Genomic DNA, 23,934 nt, shown 5'->3' on the forward strand with positions numbered 1-23,934 from the left:
AAATATAAAACAACTGAAACAAAAGTTGCACAGAGTTAGGAGTGTATGATAGTCCCCGATAACTCTCTCAAATTTATCTACCCTTGTTTAAATGTCATAGGTTCCCAAAAGTAAGCAAAAATTCACACTTTCGAAGCTAACATTGCAAATGCTAACTGTGCACCCAGGAGAATAAAGAAATGACTAAATAACCATAGTAACTGCCATAATGCCCATTCAAGACCATCTTTTCCACCCTCTTTATCAGCCACCAAATACTTATATATTTAGTTCAGAGAGTAAATTCAGACTTGGAGATTAGTGAGGGGAAGGAAATCAAATATAAAGCTCAAGAAACAAAGAGCACCACTTGTCACTGTTGATCTTTGATTAACTGGCTCTTCTTTCCGAAACAGGGCCTCTTTTTCTTTCTCTCTCTCATTTGCTTGCAGGTGACACCCACACATATCCTTCGGTGTTGGCAGAGATGCTCACTCAGATAACAACTGGAGTTCATGCTGCACATTTTCATCTTCGTGTGTCATCATCACCATGTAAAACCACAACTATAGGAAAACAAAGCTGTTTGCTGCTCTTCTGTCTCAACTGACATTTCCACCCAGCTCTCACAACTTGTTCTTTGGAGCCAGAGGAGGGTTTGAATCTGTCATTGAGCTAGTTCTGCTAGATGAAGTACAAGTAGAATCCAATCCACCCCTACTCTAAGATAAATTCACCTTTCTGTGACTTTTTGTTTTCTCAAACTCCCAGCACCCCAAAATCTTTCACAGAGTTGAAACAGGTGAGCAGAATAAGGAACAGGTCTTGAAAGGCATGTATTCTAGCCTTACAGTGGCCTCAGCAATGAGGTCAGCTTGGAAAAGGTGAAATATTCTTGGATCACTCATATTTAATCCCAAGTATTTTTCAAGTGAAGAGCCCAATGTCCTCATCTTCAAATGAATGGAAGACACACAGAGAAGTTGTCCCACATTCTGCTCTGGACAGTGGTGAGTGCTCAGAGCCCATGAATCTTTGAAGGGAAAACACCAATTCCTTTGGGATACCAAATCAGAGAAAGTTGAGAGATCCACCCACTCAGATTCATTCCTAAAGAACCAAATTTCTGAGAACTGTTGAAAAGTCAAGAGTAATGCAGTATCTCTCAGCTTTGGAGACACAGATAAGGTACCGAAGTCTGGTATGGTTCCAACCAAGACCATCCCATTTGCTGCTGCTTAGTGTGTGGTCAAGCCACCATTACGATGAATCCAGAAGTGTCTTTGATTTTTCTCACTCATCTATTATCTCTGTTCCACATAAGACGAGAGAGGAGAAAAGGCACTGCTTTAAAAACAAGCAGTCTGTTTTATCAGGCCGAAGAAAGAAAAAGGTTAATTCCAGGCTGCAGACAATTACATATTTACATAGTTACGTAGCTAGAACATAGTAGCAGGTCTGTTAGGTAAATTCATGAAGTTTGCATTTTATTTCATGTTGAACTTGACTTTCAAGGAACTAGAACCTTTTTACAGTAGTTTGCATTATTTTTATTAGCTCAATCAAGGAGTGCTTATTGAGCAGATTCATTTAATGGCTGATTTTTATCAAGGTTTTCCCTTTTCAATTGATTAGGTCTGTCCTATTGAACTCGTAAGTGATTAGCTCAATTCAGTCTTTCTTGGAGTAGGAAACATATAGGTTCATCTTTTTCAAGTCTTAATTACCTTTATTAAGTTTAGTGAGCTCCATTTCAACAACAAAAAAAGAGTAAGTGTGGAGATGAACTCACTACGTATGTATTTATTTGACTTCGGGCCATCCCGAAAGCACCATTTTCAATGAAGTAAATAGAAGCTGCTACGAGAGTTATCAGACCCACCCTTGTGTCTATGGTTCAGGGGCCTTCCCCTACCCACAAGGTGATAGGTGTGTGTGTGTGTGTGTGTGTGTGTGTGTGTGTGTGTGTGTGTGTGTGTGTTGATTAATATGTCTGCTTTGAATTTTTTAACTTGTTCCAAGTGCCACAATTTTGTTTGTCATTTTTCCTTTATTCTTAAATTATTGCAAGCCATCAGAGTATTCAGTTATGACATGAGCATGACAGATGAAAAAGCTGGAATTGTCTGTCCCCAGCTTTCCCATCTTTGGACTCTTTTTGAATCACAGGCAGACAAGGCATTTTATAGCACCTCATAGAATTTGCTGAGACAAAATCACTCCATAGAGAAAAGCAGCAGCTTGGTAGTAGAATGGAATTTTAACTACAAAGGCAACATTTTCAGGAGTCTTAGGCTAATAGCATGTTTAAACTATTGTCAATACTCCATTAAGAAAGGATTTGGGGACTTCATTTGAAAATTGACTTAACTCTTGACTGTGGCTTATTTAGCGTGACTTTTAAAGATGATTCTTTCTAACAAAATTGGTTTTCCTCACTGCACAAAAATTTCTGAAATATAAATTAGTTTATATCCATTAAGTTTTCTTTTAACAGGCTTAACTGTATACCTTTTTGCCCCCTGTTTCACTAAAAAATGAATTTTTGAACTTTTTAACAGGACAGTTAGAAAACAGAGCTGGCTCTCTCCTTCTCAGAATGTGATTAGTGCATTTAAACTGACCGTTACTTCATTAGGGCATGTGAGACTCACTCACTCAATAAAATGAGTGAGTCTGCCAGGCCTTGTTCTAGGCACCGGGGACATGGCAATAAACACAGCAAAGCTCTGTCCCTCATGGTACTTAAATTCTGGTTTGAGGAAACAAACAATAAATAAATAAGTAAAAAGTCTAGTGTAAGAGGTGGTGAAATGCTATGGGCGGGGGAAGCAATGAAAGCAGATAGAGTTTGGGGGAATTTAACTGGGATAGAAAGCGATGCTTGAGCAGGGACCTGAAGGCGATGAGGGAACAAGCCACAGGATATCTGGAGAAGAATATTCTAGAAAAAATATATATTTAAAAGTCCTGAAATAGGAACATGCCTGTGATGTGGAGGAGGAATCTGTCAGAAAGAATGCATATACCAATGAGAGACGGATTCACGTCACACAGAACATGCAGGGAAGCCCTGCTTGACATCTTAGGGTCATAAACCATTGTTTTGATGAGAAATTTTGATGAAAGCCAATCTAAAAGTGTACCTTGCTTGAAGTGAAAACATTTGAAAGTCTGGATTTTTTTAAAAGGTTAAAATTGGAGATTTATGAGAAGTATTTATCCATTTTTTAAAAAAAACATTGTGTTTTCTCAAGTTAGGTTGCTAAAAGTGAAGCTTATCTGCTCTGAAAGATAAAGCACAAATGTAAAAACAGGCACATGGTAGTTCAGTAATTTTATCACTAAGTACAGAACATAATGTGCACTTCATCTCTGTAAATTGGCATGCTCAGCCCAAAATAAGCAAGCTGACAATAAAAACTTATAGAAACACTAAATATAAAACTCTCAGAATAAAAGCAGCAATTGTTTTCTTCATAATTATTATACCTGAAACAGTAAAAGCATGGCTCCAACCACAGTTTTTAAACCAATTTCTTGTTTCATACATTTCTTGGTTCATACTAATAGTGAAAAAGGACTTCCCTATTAACATTTCTACTTTGGTTCTGTTCAAAGTGAGTAAGAACAATCTAAAGTGTGATTCATCTTTAGTAAACCTGTTTTTCCCATCAGAAAATAAAACCAGTTATTACCAAAGATCAAATCTTTCCATTTTTATTTTATATTTATTTACTTTTTGCCATTGTCCTTTCTACAAACTCAATAGTTCTATAATTTTCAAATCCAATCTGATAGCTTGGACTAAAGAACTCTGTGTGCCAAGACCCTGGCGATGTGGCAAATGTGCCACCGTAATCCACCTGTTCTTTGTAACTCAAATACTGCCAGGTTTGGCCATCTCTGGATCAGTTAAATTCATGGAATAGAAAACTACTTAAAAATCAACCAAAGTACAACATTTTCTCTCTAGAGTTATAATATTCATAGCCTTCCCCACAGTATAAAAAAATTAAAGAAGACCTCTTTATATACATAAAAGTGGGAGATGAGATGCTGCACATTTCAGTATAAACTAAAATAATCTGAAAAAGGAAAATGGTGGCAATTAAGAGGCTCTCAAATTTTGTAACACCTCATCCCTGGGTGGTGGGTTTAAATTTGTGTTAAAATATGCTCTCCCTTCTCAGGTCATTGCCCAGTTTAATTGTTATGCATAATTTACCTAATAGGCAGTAATAATAATACCTAACATTACATGTCACGCATGGTACTAAGTGCCAGGGACAAGTAGAAAAAAAAAGACGAACTAAGGCCATGGCCTCAAGGAGATTACAATATAGGGACAGACATTTGTGATCATTATCTTCATTTTATAGTTGAAGAGAATCAGAGTCTTAGAAAGACAGTGACTTGCCTGACACCAACTAGCAATGGGACATGAACCAGGCCCACTTGACTCTAAAACCTATACTCCCCTCATATCAGAATAAATTCAAGCACTGAACAATTGTAAAGGCCGCAGTACATCCATTCTTCAAGGTCCCCAGGCATACTCCAGTTAACCCAAACTGGAGGTAGAAAAAGGTCCGTGATCGTTCCAGGGTCATTCCAGGCCTTACAGGATATCTTGAGAACTTCAATGCCATCTCAAAAAACTCATTCCAAAATACTTTCCATGTCGATGGACCTCCGGGGTAAAATGGCACCTGCACCCGCAAAGTTCTGGAGCGCTGAGCCCTAAAGCACATAAAGTCCCTCTGTGAAAGCTTTCACCAGGGCTCCTTCTGCCTGCCATCTTCTGGAAAACTTCCAGTGGCCAGCCCCTCAGCACATGACAAGAATCAAATCATTCCTTCTATTCTTTCTCCTTCAGAAGAACTTTTCGGGACTCAAGAAAGTCCCCCCCACGCTGTAATGAATACTAAGATCTCTTTTTCACAGTGTCCTCAGTTCTCCTATGGATGTGCATTCAGCATTCCACTTCGGATCTCCACACAGACAATAAAGAGACCAGTTGTGCAAACCTGAAATATATGGAACAGAAAAGTCCCCTGCAGGAGTTGACTAGAATGTGCTGCTAAACAAATTATCCTTCATAGCATTTAAACAGTTTTGACATCAAGTGGCCTTATTTCCAAGCATAGTCTTCCTTGGTGTGGAAAGACCACTTTATTTTTTTAATCATATTGTGAAGACTACATTGAATTTCCATCACAGGGAGTAAGGAAAGCAAATCCGTTTGCTTTTACGTTGCTTTGAAGGTATTCCATTGTTCAAAATGACTAAATATGACCAGAATTTATCAAAGATAATGTCTGTATCTTTCTAACCTAAAAAGGAAAATATTAAATAGGAACTGAGTGGCTCATTTCATGATTGAGAAACAGTGTTTTCATGACTTTAAAAATGTTTACGTCTCTCTACCCTTCACCCCCCACTTTAAATGATCCCCCTAAACCCCTATTTAACCACAAGGAATAATTTTCTAACCTTCCCTCTCCATCTGAAAAGTCCTTCATTATCATATTTCACTTGACTGCCATGTGCAGGGGCTCAGAAAGGAGTAAAACTGTAAGAAGAGTTCAAGGCTAACAGAAATCACTCACTTTATTTTCTACCCTAACCTCTCAGTCAAGTCAATAAATACACAGTAAGTTTGAATTTTGGTCATGGCACTACAAGATTTAGGCTGCCATTGTAATATTCTTTAACTTCCCTTCAGAGTCTCAAAATAATGTTCTTTGGTCTAGTTGGTCAAGAAAAATTGGCATCTGTGGCCTAACAGGGGCCTGAGATGGCCGGCTGAAGATGAGGCAGTCCTTTCCTATCCAGAGCAGTGGTGTTGAGCAGGTGAAGAGGTGTCAGCCGGCTGGCATCTGGATAGGTGTCCGTGTCAGGAGCGGTAGGCTGCAAAGTCTCGTGCTGGGGCATAGGGATGGTAGTGTCTGCGGGTGGGCCCTGGCCTCCGGGGGGTCATGTTCATGTAGTCACTCTGAAGGATCCTGTTCCTCTTATTCTTCATCTGCAGAAAAGAGAAATGTCACTGTGAAGGGGCCAAGAACATGCATGGAGATGTCATGGGAGGAGTTCTAAGACTTTGGGGGCAACTTTTCCAACCATGGACTGTCAAAGGAAGCTGATCACCAGAATTGGTTAAGCACCTTGGACTTGGATCATGACTAATCAAACCTAACTACTTTGGACTCTTCTAAATCAACTTGAAAAATCTGAATCAAAGAAAGTATTTTAGAAAAATGCGCCCTTGATACTCTCCACACTGTCATTGAACCTGAATTTCAAAGGTATATCTAATTAACATATCTGCTGTTAATAAGTAAATACTCTTGAAGGCCTTTCCTCATTTGCAAAGGATAAGCATTTCCACTGTAATTTTCTTTTATTAGCCATTTTTTTAACAGACTATTTTTCTATAACCAAAGAGGACCTTCAGCCCCTCAGGGTCTGGAGTGATCATAAATCCACAGCAGTGCATTCCAAATTAATGGGAAGATAGTTCTAGGCAACTAGTTACATTCCTATTTCTTCATATGTATTTCCACTTCCATAAAGACAATAGAGCCACTCATCTTTATTCCTCAGGTTTTGCTCCTTCTAGATGAATTCCTGCCAGGGGCGAGGAAAGTAGGACAATACTTAACCTGCAGCAAGAATTACACCTCCTTGGATTTTAGCAAGGTTTTGATTAAGGAACATCTTCTCCAGATCAATGTGATGGTAAAATTTACATTTGATAAAAGACCCATAAAAATTTTTAAATAGAAAGCCATCCAGATTTTTGGATTTGGAATTTTTTATTATGGAAAAAAATGCCTATTTCTTGGCATGTAGGCCTGATGCATAAGTAGATACACTGCACATGAATGATACGAACTCCTGCATAAATTAGCAAACAAATGACTTCAGCCTGGTCTTATTTCCATGTATTCTACCTCAGCACTTCATACTTCCTTGTCAAAGAGGCATGAGTATGTGTTAAGAAAGGTTGGAAAAACACTGACCTTCGCATTACTAAAAATGACATGTTTTCAGTCCTCATCTTCTTGAACTCTCAGCAGCGTCCTTTATTATTGATTATTCTCTCCCTTTTGAAACACCCTTCCACTTTACCTTCCATGAGATGGTATCATCCAGATTTTCATCCTGCCTCCTCTGAAAGCTCATCCTTCTCTAACTAGCCATTCGGTATTAGACTTTCCCATTGTTTTGTCATAGACCTTTTCCTCTTCTCGCTCCATCCTCACTCTCCCTAGGCAAGCTCATCAACATTCACAGCTTCAATTATCACCTATTTACCCCAATTTATATATCTGGACTAGGCTTCAAAGTCATTTTAAACACAACATATCCAAAACAAAACTCAAGATCTTGCCCTAAAATCTGGTCCTCTCCCAGTGTTTCTCATCTCTGTGAGTGACAATCCATATATAAAGTTGCCCCAGCCAGACCCCCTAAATCTCATTCTTGACACATTTAGTTCCATTATTCCCTGTTCCAGGGGACATTTGACAATACCTGGTGACATTTTGGGTTGTCATACCTGGGAGGAATGCTACTTGGCATCTAGTGGATAGAGACCAGAGATGTTGCTAAATATCCTGCATTGCACAGGGCAGGCCCCACCAATAAAGAATCATCCAGCCTAGTATGTCTATTGTACCAAGACTGAGAAATCCTAATCTAGAGTCAGGTCATTGAAAAACCATGGAATAAAAGGAAGCAATGGATACAAAATGTGTCATCAAATCAGCATGAGTATTGTTAGACTACTTGACTCCTCCTTCTTGGTCATACCCAAAGATGATTCATTATTTGAGCCTAGGTGACTAGAAAGACAGTGTTTCACCCATACACATAAGGCAAGACAGCAGGAGAAGTGTGTTTGAAGGAGGTTATAAATTCTGCTTTAGTCATTTGGGACTTGAGATGATGGATGGGTTATTTAGCTGGAACTAAGAAGAAAAGAGCATTAAACACACATAATTGAGGGATTCATTCAGAGAGATGTAGTCATGGAAACCAAATGCATGAAGGAAGTTGCTCTTCAAATATCTTGATTCTATGTCTGTTCTATAAATCAAAGACAGGAGTTCCCTTGGACAGGGAAAAAGATGTAGAAATGTCTGTCCCCAACTCAATGTAGAAGGCTGCTGCTGATACCCTGGGGATCATTTTAGTACTTATTCCCACCTTGAGGACTTCCCTTGCCAGATTCCCAAGTGATAGTTTTTGTCTCCAGATACCCAAATAAAACTATACCTATTAGAGAGTGCCCCTAAATGAAGATGTCTTAGTTCTGGGTTCTCCAGGTTGCACACATAGGCTATGAAAGATCTACTACAAACAACTCCCATGCTTACCCTCACACTGTTATTGAATGGTGGGATTAGTCATCACCACCCAAACTCTAAACACAACAGTAGAATGGAAGTGACACACGCATGACTATGAAGACTACACAGAACCCACAATGTCCATGTGCACTTAGCATATATACAGGTGTTTGCAGACTACTTACTTCATGTGTCTGTGTAACTGGGTCATCTACTCTGCCCCTTTACCATTCTGCAATGTCTGCTAAAGCTGTATGATTTTGGGACCCATCACCCTTGCCCTTCCCTTCACCACAGCCTTTACCCACTTGTTTCCTGGGAGCAGCAGCAAGACCCAAGGTTTATACAAGGTAATGCAGTGAATGGAGGATTGAGTGAGAGTAGCAGGTGCTGATCTGTGGCATCCTGGCCTAGGGAAGCTCTTTATTTATTCAAATGTCAGCAATAGGTCAAGAACTGAGATAGAATCTGCGGCTGCTCCCAGAAACCCACTCAGCCTAGAACTGCCTACGGTAGCACATCACGAGTCCTCAGGAAGTTCCGGAAAACAGCAACTTGCACCGAGGCACAGTGCAGACCAGCCAAAAATAGGATCCTAAAAACATTCCCAGGAAAAGGCTAAACTTTAGGGATCCTTAATGGCCTGGCAGAGTTCAGCCAGGAGCTAGTTGCTTAAACAGTAATAGCAGCAAGAAAAGATGAGCCCAGGGTAAAAAAATATAGGTACACATACACACATATATACATTTTCATACCCTTTTGGTCAAAGAATACAAAAAACCTAGCTAGGTCTGAGATTCAAATAAAGGGTAGTTAGCAGGTAACCAAACTGACTACAAGAGACCACGAATATAAGATACACTGATCATTGGAACTTCCCAGTTTACAGGGATCCTGTGAGACAGAATAGGACCAAAATAAGCTTTCTCAAGACAAAGCAAGATGATTTCCACTGGGAATTAGTAATACCACCAAAGATTTATAACATCTACATTGCTTCTGAGTTGAAAGTGAACTGTTAAAAATCATTGAAAATGAGAAGCTACTTTTGTCCTTTTGGTTGATTTGAGTCACTTAGCAAGTTAGTGCCTGATTATAGTAACTGACATTTTAATGCATATTTATAACAAGTTTTAAATGATAATTAGTACCCTTCTGGCCACTGAAGGTTAAAGCCATGCCCAGAACAACTTCCTAGGTCAGTTAACTGACCTAGCTCAGCATATCACAAAGGAGCACCTGTCCTGGAAGAGAACCCAAAAGCCACCGCACCTGGCTTTTAACTTAAGAAGTTGAGATTCTCAATGAGATCAGGAGAAAACAAGAATTAAGAGCCCAAATTATAAAATCATTAGCAAACACCATAGTTGTTCAAACCTGGAAGGGGCTTTGGATGAAGACTGCAAGATCTGCAAAGACAAAGGGACTCAGCTAACATGAGAGGAAAAACTTGGGCAATATTTCACTACATAAAAAGGCCCCATCAGGCTTGGGCAACTTGAAGAAGGCAAGGCAGGCAAATTCTCAAGAGGATATCTAGTATAAAGGATTTCCAGGAACAAGGAGCTACTTTGTCCTTTATCCTGCAGAAGGCAGAGATTAGGCAACAGGCAGCATGGCCAATGTCCAGAATACCCAAATGGTCTTCTGAAATGGGAGAAGTATGTGGAGAACAACTGAGAGGCAAACTCTGGCAACAGGACAACAAGAGATGAAGGGCACCCCAGGTTGTATCTGTCATTGGTATGACTGTAAACCCATGGCTGCTGAACCCCTCCCAGCCCAAAACTGTACTAAATAGGGTGGCTTTACATGACATGGCTTCCAGAAATATCTGACCCATGTACGGACTAGTTAAACATATAGATTATGGCTTGAAGGTGGATATTATACTTCAGGCATGTTCATTTAAGTGCTTAGTTTGACCTCTATGGAAGTTGTTAATCTAAGCATTCATCAAGCATTAAAGGTACTTAATACTAGATAGATGATGAGTATAAATAGTTCTTTATTCATTAGGAAGGTACGTTTCTTATTGAAGGAATGACTGATACATGCATCTAAATATAAGAAAAAAATTCAAAGACAAAATGGAATCAGTACATGAGGCATTCTATACCCTAAAGCTTATTAAGGAACAGGAAAGATCCTTAATAAAGAGGTGCCTTCTTAACAGTAGATATGGTCATCAAGAGGTCCTCAAACCTCAGCAAAAAATTCAACATTGAAGAAGGGAATGTGTGTGTGTATGTGTATACCAAGTTTATTGCATGAACATTTGCAAAAGTCGTTAAACCCCAGTTCAGTGATGAGAGCTCAGAAAAGTCTAATTCTCATTGTAGTTTCATAATGACAGCACCATACTTGGTCTCACAAAATTCAACTGCTTCTAAAAAGATAAAAATATGACTCAGATAAACAGACCTAGTTTTTTTGCTAGGTTTGAATGCATAATTTCAGTAGCCAAATTTCTCATGATTTTTGACCCTGAAGCAAAGTTGTTCGTTGATTTCAGTTGTCTAGGTTCCCAAGCTGCTTAGATTTTTATACATATGTATATATTAAAACTATTTTATATGTCATAATTATATTGCAAATGGAGATAAAAAAGTAACTGCCCTTATACTACCCCCACCCTAATTTAACCAATTGGCTTCTTATTCTATCTGGCCACCTAACCAGTGCCTTCTGGAAAATAGAATGCCCATCCCATTTTTATCTCAGATTAGGATGGATAGGCTAAAAGACAACCTACTCAAACCTAGCAGGGAAAAAGAAAACGAAAATCACATGTTAAACAGAAAATAAATGACATAGACAAAATTCTTGAATATAATCAGATTGCATGTGCAGTAGAAAAGTTACATAAAAGCAATGCTGCTTCTCTTACCCAGCAAGTAAAAAGAGCCACTGTCACTAGCAAGCTATACAAAGCCAAGATTCCATCAACCACCACCAGTGCCCAGAATGGCTTAGAAGACTCGGGAGTTTGGTGAGCTGGACAAAGCCGATTCTCTGAAAAATAGAATACAGTGGATTAAATGATATGGGAGTGGCACTTGAGTAGATTTGCTTCCTTCTGAACATTATGGAAGAATGTGAAAGGGAACAAAATATGCAAAATATCACTAGCTTAGAATGCATAGAATTCCTTTTTGATCTATGCTCTTTGGGATTTATCCAATCCCACCACTCATTATGATAGAGTTTTCAAGGCTACGGCTGAAAACCATTACTTCAGAGTGGTACACTGAAGTTGCCTGTTACCTTTCACATGGATAATGGTCCCGTTGCTCTTCTCATTGTCTATGTAAGGAGGTGGATACATGACTTCTATTTTGCAGAAGTAAATGTCTGTTTGGTTAACAAACAAATTCCAGAGGTAGAATGTCACTGTTTCATTGCCCAACTTCCCATCGCAGTTGAATCCTGTTTTTGACTGAAACTGAAGCTGATGGGAGTAGTTTCCATTCACAACACATACTTCCACAGCACTATCTGCTCCCTTATAAAGGGATGCCCGGAACTCCTTTGAAAAGAGGTTGTAGGTGTATTTGCAGCTGAGGTTGACGGCATTGTTGTTCACCACAAGCATGGGCGACTGCTTCACCAAAATCTTGTTTTCTGGAGGAGGAACAATCATTGCTTAGAACAAGGCTGGAAAGACTTTTTTCTGAAATCAAAATGTAGTAATTAAAAAAATAGATCCCCAGTAAAGGCTTTTTCTTGGCAGACAAAGGTGCAGGAGCTCTTTTGGAGATAATTATACCAAGAGTTTAAAAGTTTACTGCTTGATAATATTTCCATTCTCCTTTGAATGAAACAATGGAGCATGTCTATTCAGATATTTGCCAGTTTAACTGGGTTGCCCTTTTATTGCTGAATTATCAGAGGTTTTTACATATTTTGAATCAAGTTCCTTATCAGATATATGATTTGCAAGTATTTTCTCCCATTTTGTGTGTCATGTTTCTTATCGTCTTAAAAATTCTCCTAGCTGTTGCTAATATTCAGTCAGGGTTGAAAATTACTATAGCCTAAGAGATTTCTCAAGCTGACAACATTTTAGAATCACTTGGGGAACTTCTACAACCCCTCAATTCCCTTCATTAAATCAGAATTTCTGGGTATAGGACTCAGGCATCACTAGCCTTAAAGTTTCTCAAGAGATTCAAATTTGCAGTCAAGTTTAGGAACCAGTGACTTAGCAGATAAAAGCTCATTTTTATCCTCAATTCATAGGCCTCCACAGGCTTTCCCAACCTCATTTCCTCAAGGCAAAACCTTCCCAGTTAGCTGGATCTTTTAAGTCAGCACCCAAAGAATACATCATGAGCATTCCTCTCCCATACTTTGTTCACTAACTCCATGGCTTAGTGACTCACCCTTCTCAGGTCTCAAGACAATTACTGTGTGTATCACTCACTTGCCATTTGGTCAGGTTCAACATTTTTTAAAGATTTTTTGTTTATTTATCTTTAGAGGGGAAGGAGAAAGGGAGAGAAATATCAATGTATGGTTGCCTCTCATGTGTCCCCTGCTGGGCCTACAACTCAGGCATGTGCCCTGACTGGGAATCGTACCACGATCCTCTGGTTTGCAGGCCTGCACTCAATCCACTGAGCTACACCAGCCAGGGCTCAACATTTCTTTTGATGTCTTTTGTTTATTGGATGATTATTGGTCTGTGTGACATACTGGTCTTATCATTTCAACCTATAAGTTTTATATGATTTGCTACACTTATTGTGTATTAAATTTATATGATTTAATACACTTATTGTGTATTAAATATTGTGGACATTGATTTCCACTAGAATCAGTACTGATTGAGTTAAAAATACAGCTGTCCCTTGAACAACTTGGGGGTGAGGGGTATCAACCCCAGTGCAGTCAAAAATTTATGTATAATTTTGGCTCCCTCAAAGCTTTGCTAATAGCCTACTATTGACTGGAATCCTTATAGATAACATAAACAGTGGATTAATATATATTTTTATATTATATATATTACACATTATATTCTTATAATAACTGAAGCTAGAGAAAAATGTTATTAAGAAAATCACAAAGAGGAACTAAGTTACAGTATTTATTGGAGAACTCAGCATATAAGTGGACTCACACAGTTCAAACCCATGTTGTTCCAGGGTCAACTATATATTTTAAAACACCATTTTGAAAATGCTAGAATGTTGTTTTCCACTTTATATATTACAAAGATCAGTTAAACTACAACTATCTGAGAATCTTGCTTAGTTGAAAGTATCATATCTATAAAACTGAGCTGAAAATTTGCAGGAATTAATTACCTTCAAAGAAATTTTTTCTATAAATTAACTATATTTGGACAAGCTGTGCTAAGGTAATGGCCATTGACATAATGACAATGACATTGATTTAATTCTAAGTACTCACTCATGACAGTGCCACAAAATTATTTAATTGCAGTTATGTGTCCACTAGTTTTTAAATTGTAGATAATACTATCTTCATTGTAAATGAATGGGCCCAACAGCCATCAGCCTACAATCTTTTTATTTGTTCCTTTTGTACTTTCAAAATACACCAAGTTCTACATTTTGAACGCCTCTTGTTTTATATGCTTTGATTCACTCAGCTTTTGATTGTGTGTATTTCCTCTAGACCCCTAGTTTTCAAGACTCTTGAGAGCAAGGACCACATGTTATGCTTCTTTGTATATTGTACGAACAATAGGATCTTAATAAGTAGCCAATTAGAGAAAGATGGTGATCTGACAGTATCATTCTTTTTTTTATAGATTTTTCTTTTTTTTAATAAATTTTATTTAGTTATTTTTCAAGTACATTTTTTATCTATTTCTCCCATCCCACCCCCCCCGCCCCGTCTCCCCCCTCCCTCCCATCCCCCCCCCCCAGTCCTCATCCCTGTGTCTTTCATACTTGTTCCTCAAAATCCCTCCCCCTTTTTCCCCTTAAATTCCCTTCCCTCTCCCCTCTGGTCGCTGCCCACTTGTTCTCTATTTCAGTGACAGTATCATTCTTATCAGCAGCTAAGACTGACTACCATCTCACTAAATACTTACTCAAAATTGGTGTATCCACAATAACTTTAGCTTCATTTATTATTCATTCAACAAATATAGCCTAAAAGTACTAAAAAGTAAACATGTAAAGAACCAAAAAGTTCAACCTGTCTTGATAGGAAAATGCAACTGGTTTTTTGTTTGGTATGGTTTGGTTTGTTTTGGCCTTTTTCTTTGCGTACTTAGGAGAAATCACTGGGCAGGTTCTGAGTGGAGAACCAACCCCAGACAGGAGTGCCAGCATCTCCCCTCCTTTTCAGGGAGTTCAGGTTAGGTGTCTGTATTTCTGCTTACTGAGTTCTGCAGAATTGTATTTTTGTTACTAATTATTTGGATTCTCTTGTAATGGGCATTCAGATTCTTCCTGATCTACCTTTGAAAGCTGATAAGAGAAAAGATGAGACTAGGACTTCTTTGCAGAGATTTTTTTAAAGGGTAGGGTCAGGGGTTTGGTGGAACTTGGGCAGAGAAACTGAGTAAGGCTGGAAAGAAACTGGATGGTTACCCAGTTTGGCTTCCTTCTCCTAGCACCCACAGTGAGGAGGAGGAATTGAAGAGTGTACGGGAAGAAAAACAATGTTACTATACTCCATAGCATCTATCTGTACTCCAGTAGTGTGCTTACTATGTCTTGTGTAGCTCAGAGTGTGACACCTTCCCAAGATGCATGTAGGAGAAAAAAATTGATTTCCCAGAGATAAACAGAGTTCAGTTTCTGTCCTAGGGCAGTTCACAGTCTGATGGGGAAGAAAGACATAAGTAGACAACTACTTAAATAGTGGCACGGTGTTCACACAGTATTTCTAGGGGCAACTGTGGGGCCAGCTAAGGATTCCTGGAGGTAGTGACTGCTGACCTGAATCTTAAAGGATTGTGCAAGCGTTAATTCAACAAGTTTTTATTACATAAAGTTAGCCTAGCTAAGATGAGTCTTAAAAGGTGGGGTAAGGTACACGTGTATGTTGATGTAGAGGGCTCTGCAGAAAATAAAACAAAGAGAAAAAGAACAATTGAGGCAAAGAAGATAAGGAGGTGCAAAGGACTATGACTGATGTAGGGAATTACAGGTACCTCACTTTTGCTGGACCATAAGTTTAAAAGACAAGATTGACAAAGCAAGCATAGATTATAGCTTGGGATCTCTCCTGTACACTTGAGGATCTATTAAAGGATTTTAACCTGAAGAGTGATGTGTACAACTTTTCATTTTTTATAGATTACTTTAGCAAAAACATGGAAAGTAAATTTGAAGGGTCCAAGAATGAAAAGATAGAGACCGGTTAGGATACAATTGTAGTAGTCTAGGAAAGAGGTGATAAGGCTGGTAAGAACTACAATTTGAAAGAAGTGAATAAATTCATGAAATATTTGTAGCCTAAATTAGCAGGACTCCATACTGGCTTAGTGGTAGTGAAAGGAGGAGTTAACAATGACTTCAGGCCGCATAGACCAACCAATAAGTAACATTGTTTTCCTTTTGCCTACATCTCTTCTTCATTCATTACAAAACCAGAAGAGACAGCTCAGAAACTGAGGTGAAGTTTGGACATCTGGCATGTGAAGGAGACATTCTTCTACCCTAAGAAATTGTTGCAAAGAAAATAGGAATGACATCAAAGGTTCCTGGGAACACAGAGGACTGCATGGAGCTTAGTACAGTGTTTGCTGTTTTCCACAATGGTCTTTCTCTCTAAAACTATTTCCCCCTCGCAAAGCATAATATAGTGAGATAACTAAAAGATAGATTTTCCTTCGGTTCATCATAAAGCCTCCAAATTCAAACCATGGTAAGATTGATTCAGGTTTTTCTTTAGCCCATTCTACCCCAGCTCTAGCATTGAGGAGTTTCTCATGGAAGAGCAATGCAAGATCCCATAATCTAGGCTGGTGGTTACACATCCCATTTTCTCCTGGTTGATGGCATCTCCAACAACTGAGCAAGGGAAGGAAAAGTCTTTTTTTTTAAATTGATGTATAGTTGACATATATTAGTTTCAAGTGCACAACGTAATGAATTGATATTTGAATGTATTGTAAAAAAATCACCACAATAAGTATACAAGGTCTGTCCAGAAAGAGTCCAGTTATTGTTAATCTAATGAGAACAGTTTGTGCAACATGGTTGTAACCTGGCAGCCAAGGAAATTGGACTAGAATGTACATGTACTAACAATGGATTTCACTGTACTAGTACAGTTGAGTAAGCATGAGGACTGTGTGGCAATCGCATTCAAAATGACTGAGCAAGTAGAGCAAATAAATCTGTATCAAGTTTTGCATTAAGTCTGAACTTTTCTCCATGGCAAACTATTTGGATGATTCAGCCTGCCAGCTGGTGATTGGCAGCTTCATCACAGCATGTCTACTCACGCATCCCATCTGGTTCAGAGGTTTTTGAGGAAACATCAAATCACCCAGGTGACTCAGCCCCTCTACAGCCCAGATTTGGCACCCTGCAACTTCTGGCTTTTCCCCAAACTAAAATCACCTTCAAAAGAGAGGAGATTTCAGACCACCAATGAAATTCAGGAAAATATGATGGATGAGGCAGCTAATGTCTCTTGGGAGAACTGTGTAAAGTACCAAAGTGCCTACTTTGAAAGGAACCGAGGTGTCATTGTCCTATGTACAATGTTTCTTGTATATTCTTCAATAGATGTCTGTATTTTTCATATTACATAGCTGGATACTTTTGGACAGGCCTCATACTTAACATCCATCACTATACATAGTTATAGAATATTTATTTCTTTGTTGTTAAATTTATTGCAGTGACATTGGTTAATAAAATTAAATGAGCTTTAGGTGTACAATTCTATTATACATTATCTGTACATTGTATTGTATGTTCTGTACATAGTATTGTGTGTTCACCACCCCAAGTCAAATCTCCTTCCATCACCATTTATCCCCCAATTACCCTCTTCTGTCTGCCCCATGTCCCTTTCTCTCTGGTAATCACCAAATTGTTGTCTGTTTACGAGGTGGGGGTTTTTGGGGGGGAGGGTTTAGGGGGGCTTAACTCCTTCACCTTTTTCTCCCAGCTGAAGGTAAGGGTTTCTTCTTTTATAACATCATAGTATTCCATTGTTCAAATGTAACACAGCTTCTTTTATCCACTCATCTACTGATGGGCACTTGGGCTGCTTCTAAATCTTGGCTATTGAAAACAATGCTGCAATGGACATAGGGGTGCTTATGTCCTTTTGAATTAGTATTTCAGGTTTCTACAAATCTATTCCCAGAAGTAGAATTGCTGGATCATAAGGCAGTTACATTTTTAGTTTTTTGAAGAAACTCTATAATGCTTTCCACAGTGGTTGCATCAATCTGCATTCCTACCAATGGTGCATAAGGGATCCCTTTTATCCACATCCTCGCCAACACTTGTTATTTGTTGATTTATTGATGATAGCCATTCTGACAGATGTGAGATGATATCTCATTGTGGTTTTACTTTGCATTTCTCTGATAATTAGTGACATTGAGAATCTTTTCATATGTCTATTGGCCAGTGGTATGTCTTCCTTACAGAAGCATCTGTTCAGGTCCTTTGCCCATTTTTTAATTGGTCTCCTTGCCTCATTTGTCAAATATTAATTGACCATAGGTGTGGATTATTTCTGGGCTCCCTATTCTATTCCATTGATGTATATTGGTTTTTATGCCAATACCATGCTGTTTTGCTTACTATGGCCTTGCAGTATAGTTTGATATCAGGTAGCATGATTCTTTCAACTTTGTTTCTCTTTCTCAAGATCACTGTGGCTGTTGAGAGGTTTTTGTGATTCCATATAAATTTTTGAAATTTTTGTTTCACTTCTGTGAAATGTGCCCTTTGTATCTTGATAGGCATTGTGTTGAAAGTATAGATTGCTTTGGGCAGTATGGATATCTTAATGATGTTATTTTTTTCTATCCATGAACATAGTATATGCTTCCACTTATTTGTATCTCCTTCAGTTTCTTTCTTCAAGGTCTTATAACTTTACAAGTACAAGTTTTCTATATCCTTAGTTAAATGTATTGCTAGGTATTTTTTATGTAATTATAAATGGGATTGTTTTTTACTTTTTTTCTGACAGTTTAGTATTAGTGTATAAAATGCAACTGATTTCTGAACATTTATTTTGCTTCCTGCTGCTTTACTGAATTTATTTATCAGTTCAGTCATAATTTTTTGGTGGAATCTTTAGGATTCTCTATATACAGTGTCATGTAATCTGCAACTAATGACAGTTTTGCTTCTTCCTGTCAAATATGGATGACTTTTATTTCTTCTCTTATCTGGTTGCTGTGGCTAGAACTTCCAGCAGTATGTGGAATAAGAGTGGGGAAAGTAAGTATCCCTGTCTTGTTCCCAATATTGAGAAAAATGCTTTTAATTATTGCCCATTGAGTATGGTGTTGACTGACAGTTTCTCATATATGGCCTTTAATATGTTGAGGTATGTTCCTTGTATTCCCACTTTGCTGAGGGTTTTTATCATAAATGAGTGTGAGATGTCATCAAATACTTTTTCTGCATCTATTGATATAATCATGTAGTTTTTATCTTTCATTTTATTTATGTGGTGTATCACATTTATTGATTTGCAAATATTGTACCAATCTTGCATCCTTGGGATAAATCCCACTTGATCATAGTGTATAATTTTTTTCATTGTTGTTCAAGTGCAGTTTTCTGCCTTTTTCCCCCACCCCAGCCCAACACCCCAGCCCTCCCCACCTCCTTCCCATTTCCACCCCCTCCTCCATTATTGTCCATGTGTCCTTTATAATTGTTCCTGCAAACCCATCACCTTTTCCCCCTGAAATTCCCTCCCTTCTCCCCTCTGGTCATATGATCTTTTTAATGTATTGCTGGATCTGGTTTGGTAATATTTTGTTGAGGATTTTAGTATCTATGTTCATCAGGAATATTAGCCTATAATTTTCTTTCTTTGTAGTGTCGGCGTTACATTCTCTGTTGGATTGATCCATTTATCATTATGTAGTGTCCTTCTTTGTCTCTTACTACAACTTTTGTTTCAAAGTCTACTTTTTCAGATATGAGCATTGCTACCACAGCTTTTTTTTCATTTCCATTTGCATGAAATATCTTTTTCTATCCCCTTACTTTTTATCTGTCTATGTCTTTTTTCTGAAGTGGGTCTCTTACAGACAGCATATATATGGGTTTTGTTTTCTTATCCCTTCAGGTCCCCTATGCCATTTGATTAGAGCATTTAAGCCATTTACATTTAAAATGACTACTGATAGGTACACATTTATTGCCATGTTATTCTTTTATGTTCCTCTATTTCCCTCCTCCTCCTCCTCCTCCTCCTCCTCCTCCTCCTCCTCCTCCTCCTCCTTCTTCTTCTTCTTCTTCTTTTTCTTCATGATGCTTTAACATTTCTTGTAATCCTGATTTGGTAGTGACAAACTCCTTTAGCTTTTTCTTGTCTGAGAAGCTCTTTATTTCTTCTTCAAATTTAAGTAATAGCCTTGCTTGGTTAAGCTGTCTTGATTAAAGGTTATTGCTGTTCATCACTTAAAATAATTCATGTTAATACCTTTTGGCCTAAAATGTTTCTGTTGAGAAATCAGCTGAGAGTCTTATGGCAGCACCCTTGCAGGTAACTGCCTTTCCCTTCTGGCTTTTAAAATTCTCTTTGTCTTTAATCTTTGCCATTTTAATTGTGATGTGTCTTCTTGTGGACCTCTTTGATTTTGTACTGTTTGGGACTCTGTGCTTTCTGGACTTGAGTGTTGTTTTTTTTTCTTCACCAGGTTAGGGAAGTTTTCAGTCATTATTTCTACAAATAGATTCTCAATCCCTTGCTCTCTCTTTTCTCTTTCTGGTTTGCCTGTTATGCAGATGTTGTTATGCACCATGTTATCCTAAGGCTCCCTTAAACTATCCTCAATTTATAATTCTTTTTTAAGGGGTGGAGGAGGGCTGCTCTAATTGTGGGTTTTCAGCTACCTTGTCTTCCAAATCACCAATTCAATTCTCTTCTTCATTCAACCTACTGTTTATTCCCTCTAGTGTACTCTTCATTTCAGATATTGTCTTCATTTCTGATTGGTTATTTTTATGGCTTTTATGTCCTTTTCTATGTTTGCTATCTCTTTGTTGAAGTTCTCACTAAGTTCCTTCAGCATCCTTATAATAATTTCTTTGAAATCTCTGTCTATTAAATTGCTTGTCTCCATTTCATCTAGCTCTTTTTCTATAGATTTTTTGTTTTTTATTTTTTATTTTTTTAAATATTTTTATTTATTTATTTTTAGAGAGGGGAAGGGAGGGAGAAAGAGAGAGAGAGAAACATCAATGTGTGGTTGCCTCTCATATGGCCCCCACTGGGGACCTGGCCCACAACCTGGGCATGTGACCTGACTGGGAACCAAACCTGTGACCCTTTGGTTCACAGCCCGCGCTCAATCCACTGAGCTGCACCAGCCAGGGCAAATTTCTTCTGTTTTTTAATTTGAAGCATGTTTTTATCTCCCTATTTTGACTTCCTCTTTTTGTTTGTCTCTATGTATTAGGTAGATCTGCTATGACTCCCAGTGTTAGCAGGATGGCCTGATGTAGTAGGTGTCTTGTGGGACCCAGTGGCACAGTCTTCTTCATCATCTGAGGTGGGAGCTCCAGCAATGTTCCCTGTGTGAGTAATTTGGGCCTTCCTGTTATAATTGCATTATAATTAAGTCTTGGCTGCTCTTGTCATTTTGGTGTGTGGGGCCAACCCTCAGGCTGGCTGACTGAGGGTGTACCCCAACCACAGCATGTAAGATGCTGTGCAGATGCTGACCACATAAAGCAGAATTCACCTCAGCTGTATCTGATGACTGCTGCAATCTCCCAAAAATATGCCCTTTGTGAAGCTAATTGGATCCCCCTTCATGTTGTCTGAAGCTGGTCACTGGATGTGTCGGTTTTGGGTCCTCTTGGAAAGGCCTCTGGCGCAGGTCAATGTCATACTCTGTCTGTGCCTGGTCTGGGTAACCTGTTTGGAGCTACAAAGCAATCCACAGTTTGTGGATGCCTCTGCTGGGCCCAGGTGTGCACAGGAAGGACCAAATTGCTCACCAAGTCTGGCTTTTACCAGCACCAAGCATCAGAAGTAGGTTAGCAAATGTCCCAAGGCTTTCTAAGATCTGCCGCCACCTGCCAGCTGTCTGTTAGACTCAGTCGCTGAAAGAGCCTCTGACATTACTCAAGTTGCATGAGGGAGATTCTTAGTGAGTCTCCATGTAAGGGCGACTGGTGTTCACAAAATTGATACAGGTTCAAACTCAGTGCCAATGAGGCCTGAGGCCACTCAGCAAATATACCATAGTGTACCAACTCTAGCTGCCATCTGCCAGTTGCTTCCACAGCTTTGTGGTGGGGTTGGGTCTCAGGGAGTCATCAGGGTGAGGCCAGCAGGGTTTATCAAGCCCAAATAGACCAAGATTTGGCCATGTGAAGAGAGTACTCTGAGCGCAAGGAAAAATGTCCCACGTCCTAGAGCCACATAACTCAGACTGTCCAGTAGGGTGGAGCCATAAGGAGTCAGGATGGTGGGACCACCCAGAGCCCTGAGAGTGGTTCTAACAGTTCTCTTGTGAGGGGGAAGCACAGTCAGATTCACAGGAAAGTGTGGGGATGGCCCTCACCCCAAAGCCACACAACTTAGTCACTAATACTCCCTGATTCTGTCTAGACCTCTATATCCCAGCCCAAGCAGCTGACTGCTCAGCAGGGTGAAAGCTCCATTTGGTGGGGCTACAGAGAGTCTAGACAGACTGATAGAGTCTAGACAGACTGACTGCGGTCCCTAGACTGATACCATAAAGAGGGATATGCTCCACTTAAGAAAGATGGTGTGCAATTTGGGAGGGGAACACATCTCAGGAACCCTGGTGGCTGTCCCTTCAGAAATCTCCCCAGAGTCACAAGCCCCAGATTCTCCTTATGCAACACTAGTCTGCCCCATCCTCCTTCCACAGAAGCTTGAAATGAGTGGCTGTGGATGAGATTTTGTGGTTTGGCTCTTTAAGAGAGTGCCTATCTCTCCCTGGTGGACAGAATTTCCACCAATTTTCACGGCCAGGTGTTATGTTGGCACCTCATCTTGGCTCTGGTACTCTGGACTGAGGAGCCCAGCTTGCTGTTGAGACCCACTCTTCTAAGGGGAAACCCCTTCAGAATCTCAGCTGCCACTATGGGAGCAGGAGCCAGCCCTTTGGCATCTTTGCCCTTGATGCCAGTATCATTGTGGTCTATTTTGTAAATTCTTGGTTATAAGACTTCTCTTCAGCCAGTCTTCAGTTTGTTATTCAGGTTGATTGCTCTATATTTTAGTTTAATTCCAGTTTGGTCCTGGGGCGAAGTGTATATAACATTTACCTACTCTACTGCCATCTTGGATCCCTCAGAATTTTTATTTCTTCTGTTGAGAAATTCTATTTAGAAAAAGTCCTTTATTTTGTGTGACTCATTGTGCTAATATTTTTGGAGGGAAAGAGCATGAAAATGTTGTTTGTGTGGCCATTTGTTGAAAAAGAGATATTTAACTTATCTGTCAATATTAATTCCTTTTCTATGTCCACATATATACTTTTCAAATTAGCTGATTCTTAAAACATACATACGATGTTCAAAGTAATTTGCTTAGCATGTGTTGGTATATGACTAACAGCCTCTTAGATTTGGATTCAACCTGAGTTCATGATTGGCCTGTAGAACCTGGTGTTCATGTCAGTTATTCAGAGAAACCTCAGTAAGAAACTGTCTCATAGGGTTTCAAAATCTTCATCTGCTTTGAAGAAACTAAAGGAAGAAAATCCACTTTTGGTAGTAGAAAAAATAGAACCAGTTAGTCTAAGTGATATCAAATATATTATGATTATTATGACTTTCAGTAGACATAAGAATTCTGATTCCTCTTATTTTTTCTTAAAATCGAGCATGTGTGAATACACACACCACTTATTCAATGAGTGTGAAGTAATGACATGGATAAGCCACAGCAACCAATAATCAAAACGTCAAGTGATATTTGTCGTTCATATGTATTTTGGTTCTCTGAGTTTCAGAAAATCCACAGTACCTCAAATAACTTAAGGACATATCTAGACTCAAAAGAAAGTAGACAAATATTTAGCTTCCCCATACTTAACTTCTGTTTGATTCCATTAGCTTTCCAGTTAGTACTAGGAGTGGAAAGCATCCTTCTCAGGCTAATCTGGCCTTAGTAGACCTAGCCTTTTCCCATAAATATTTGGTTTTCCCTCTTCTGAGTAGTTAGGCAAAGTCTACGTAGGTCAAACTTCTTTTAACTTATAAGGTTAAAAGAGAAACATTGTCAATCCTACTGTTTTTGCTTACGGTATCAAAAATTTGTCTTGACTGACATTTCTATAACTGAATTGACAAGTTGTTTTGATGATGAATTTAGTGCTTTGCTTTTCAAAGCCTTTCCTAGCAGCTAAACCAGCTAAAAGTGTGGAGACAGGAAGCAGTAACCTCAAAACTCTTTCCTTCACAACTCCTCC

At 38.9% G+C, this 23,934-nt stretch overlaps 1 protein-coding gene across 12 annotated transcripts in view; it reads right to left on the reverse strand.

The window, feature by feature from the left end:
• Positions 1-1,488: 1,488 nt before the first annotated feature.
• The window catches only part of CD28 (CD28 molecule), a 92,585-nt gene continuing 70,139 nt past the window's right edge, over positions 1,489-23,934 (reverse strand). For 11 of the 12 annotated variants that reach the window (XM_053657316.1, XM_053657190.1, XM_053657166.1 and 8 more), the window contains 3 exons: positions 11,604-11,960; positions 11,227-11,351; positions 1,489-6,007 (listed from right to left, as the gene is read on the reverse strand). In XM_053657316.1, the coding sequence (XP_053513291.1) occupies positions 5,879-6,007; positions 11,227-11,351; positions 11,604-11,931 (582 nt within the window). In that variant the 5' untranslated portion in view covers positions 11,932-11,960 and the 3' untranslated portion in view covers positions 1,489-5,878. The remainder of the gene's footprint in view (positions 6,008-11,226; positions 11,352-11,603; positions 11,961-23,934) is intronic. The other variant, XM_037165980.2, reaches the window with a different exon arrangement.

Source organism: Artibeus jamaicensis, unplaced genomic scaffold (genome assembly GCF_021234435.1).
Source record: "Artibeus jamaicensis isolate MK-2021 breed Jamaican fruit bat unplaced genomic scaffold, CSHL_Jam_final contig_1015, whole genome shotgun sequence".
Taxonomy (NCBI): domain Eukaryota; kingdom Metazoa; phylum Chordata; class Mammalia; order Chiroptera; family Phyllostomidae; genus Artibeus; species Artibeus jamaicensis.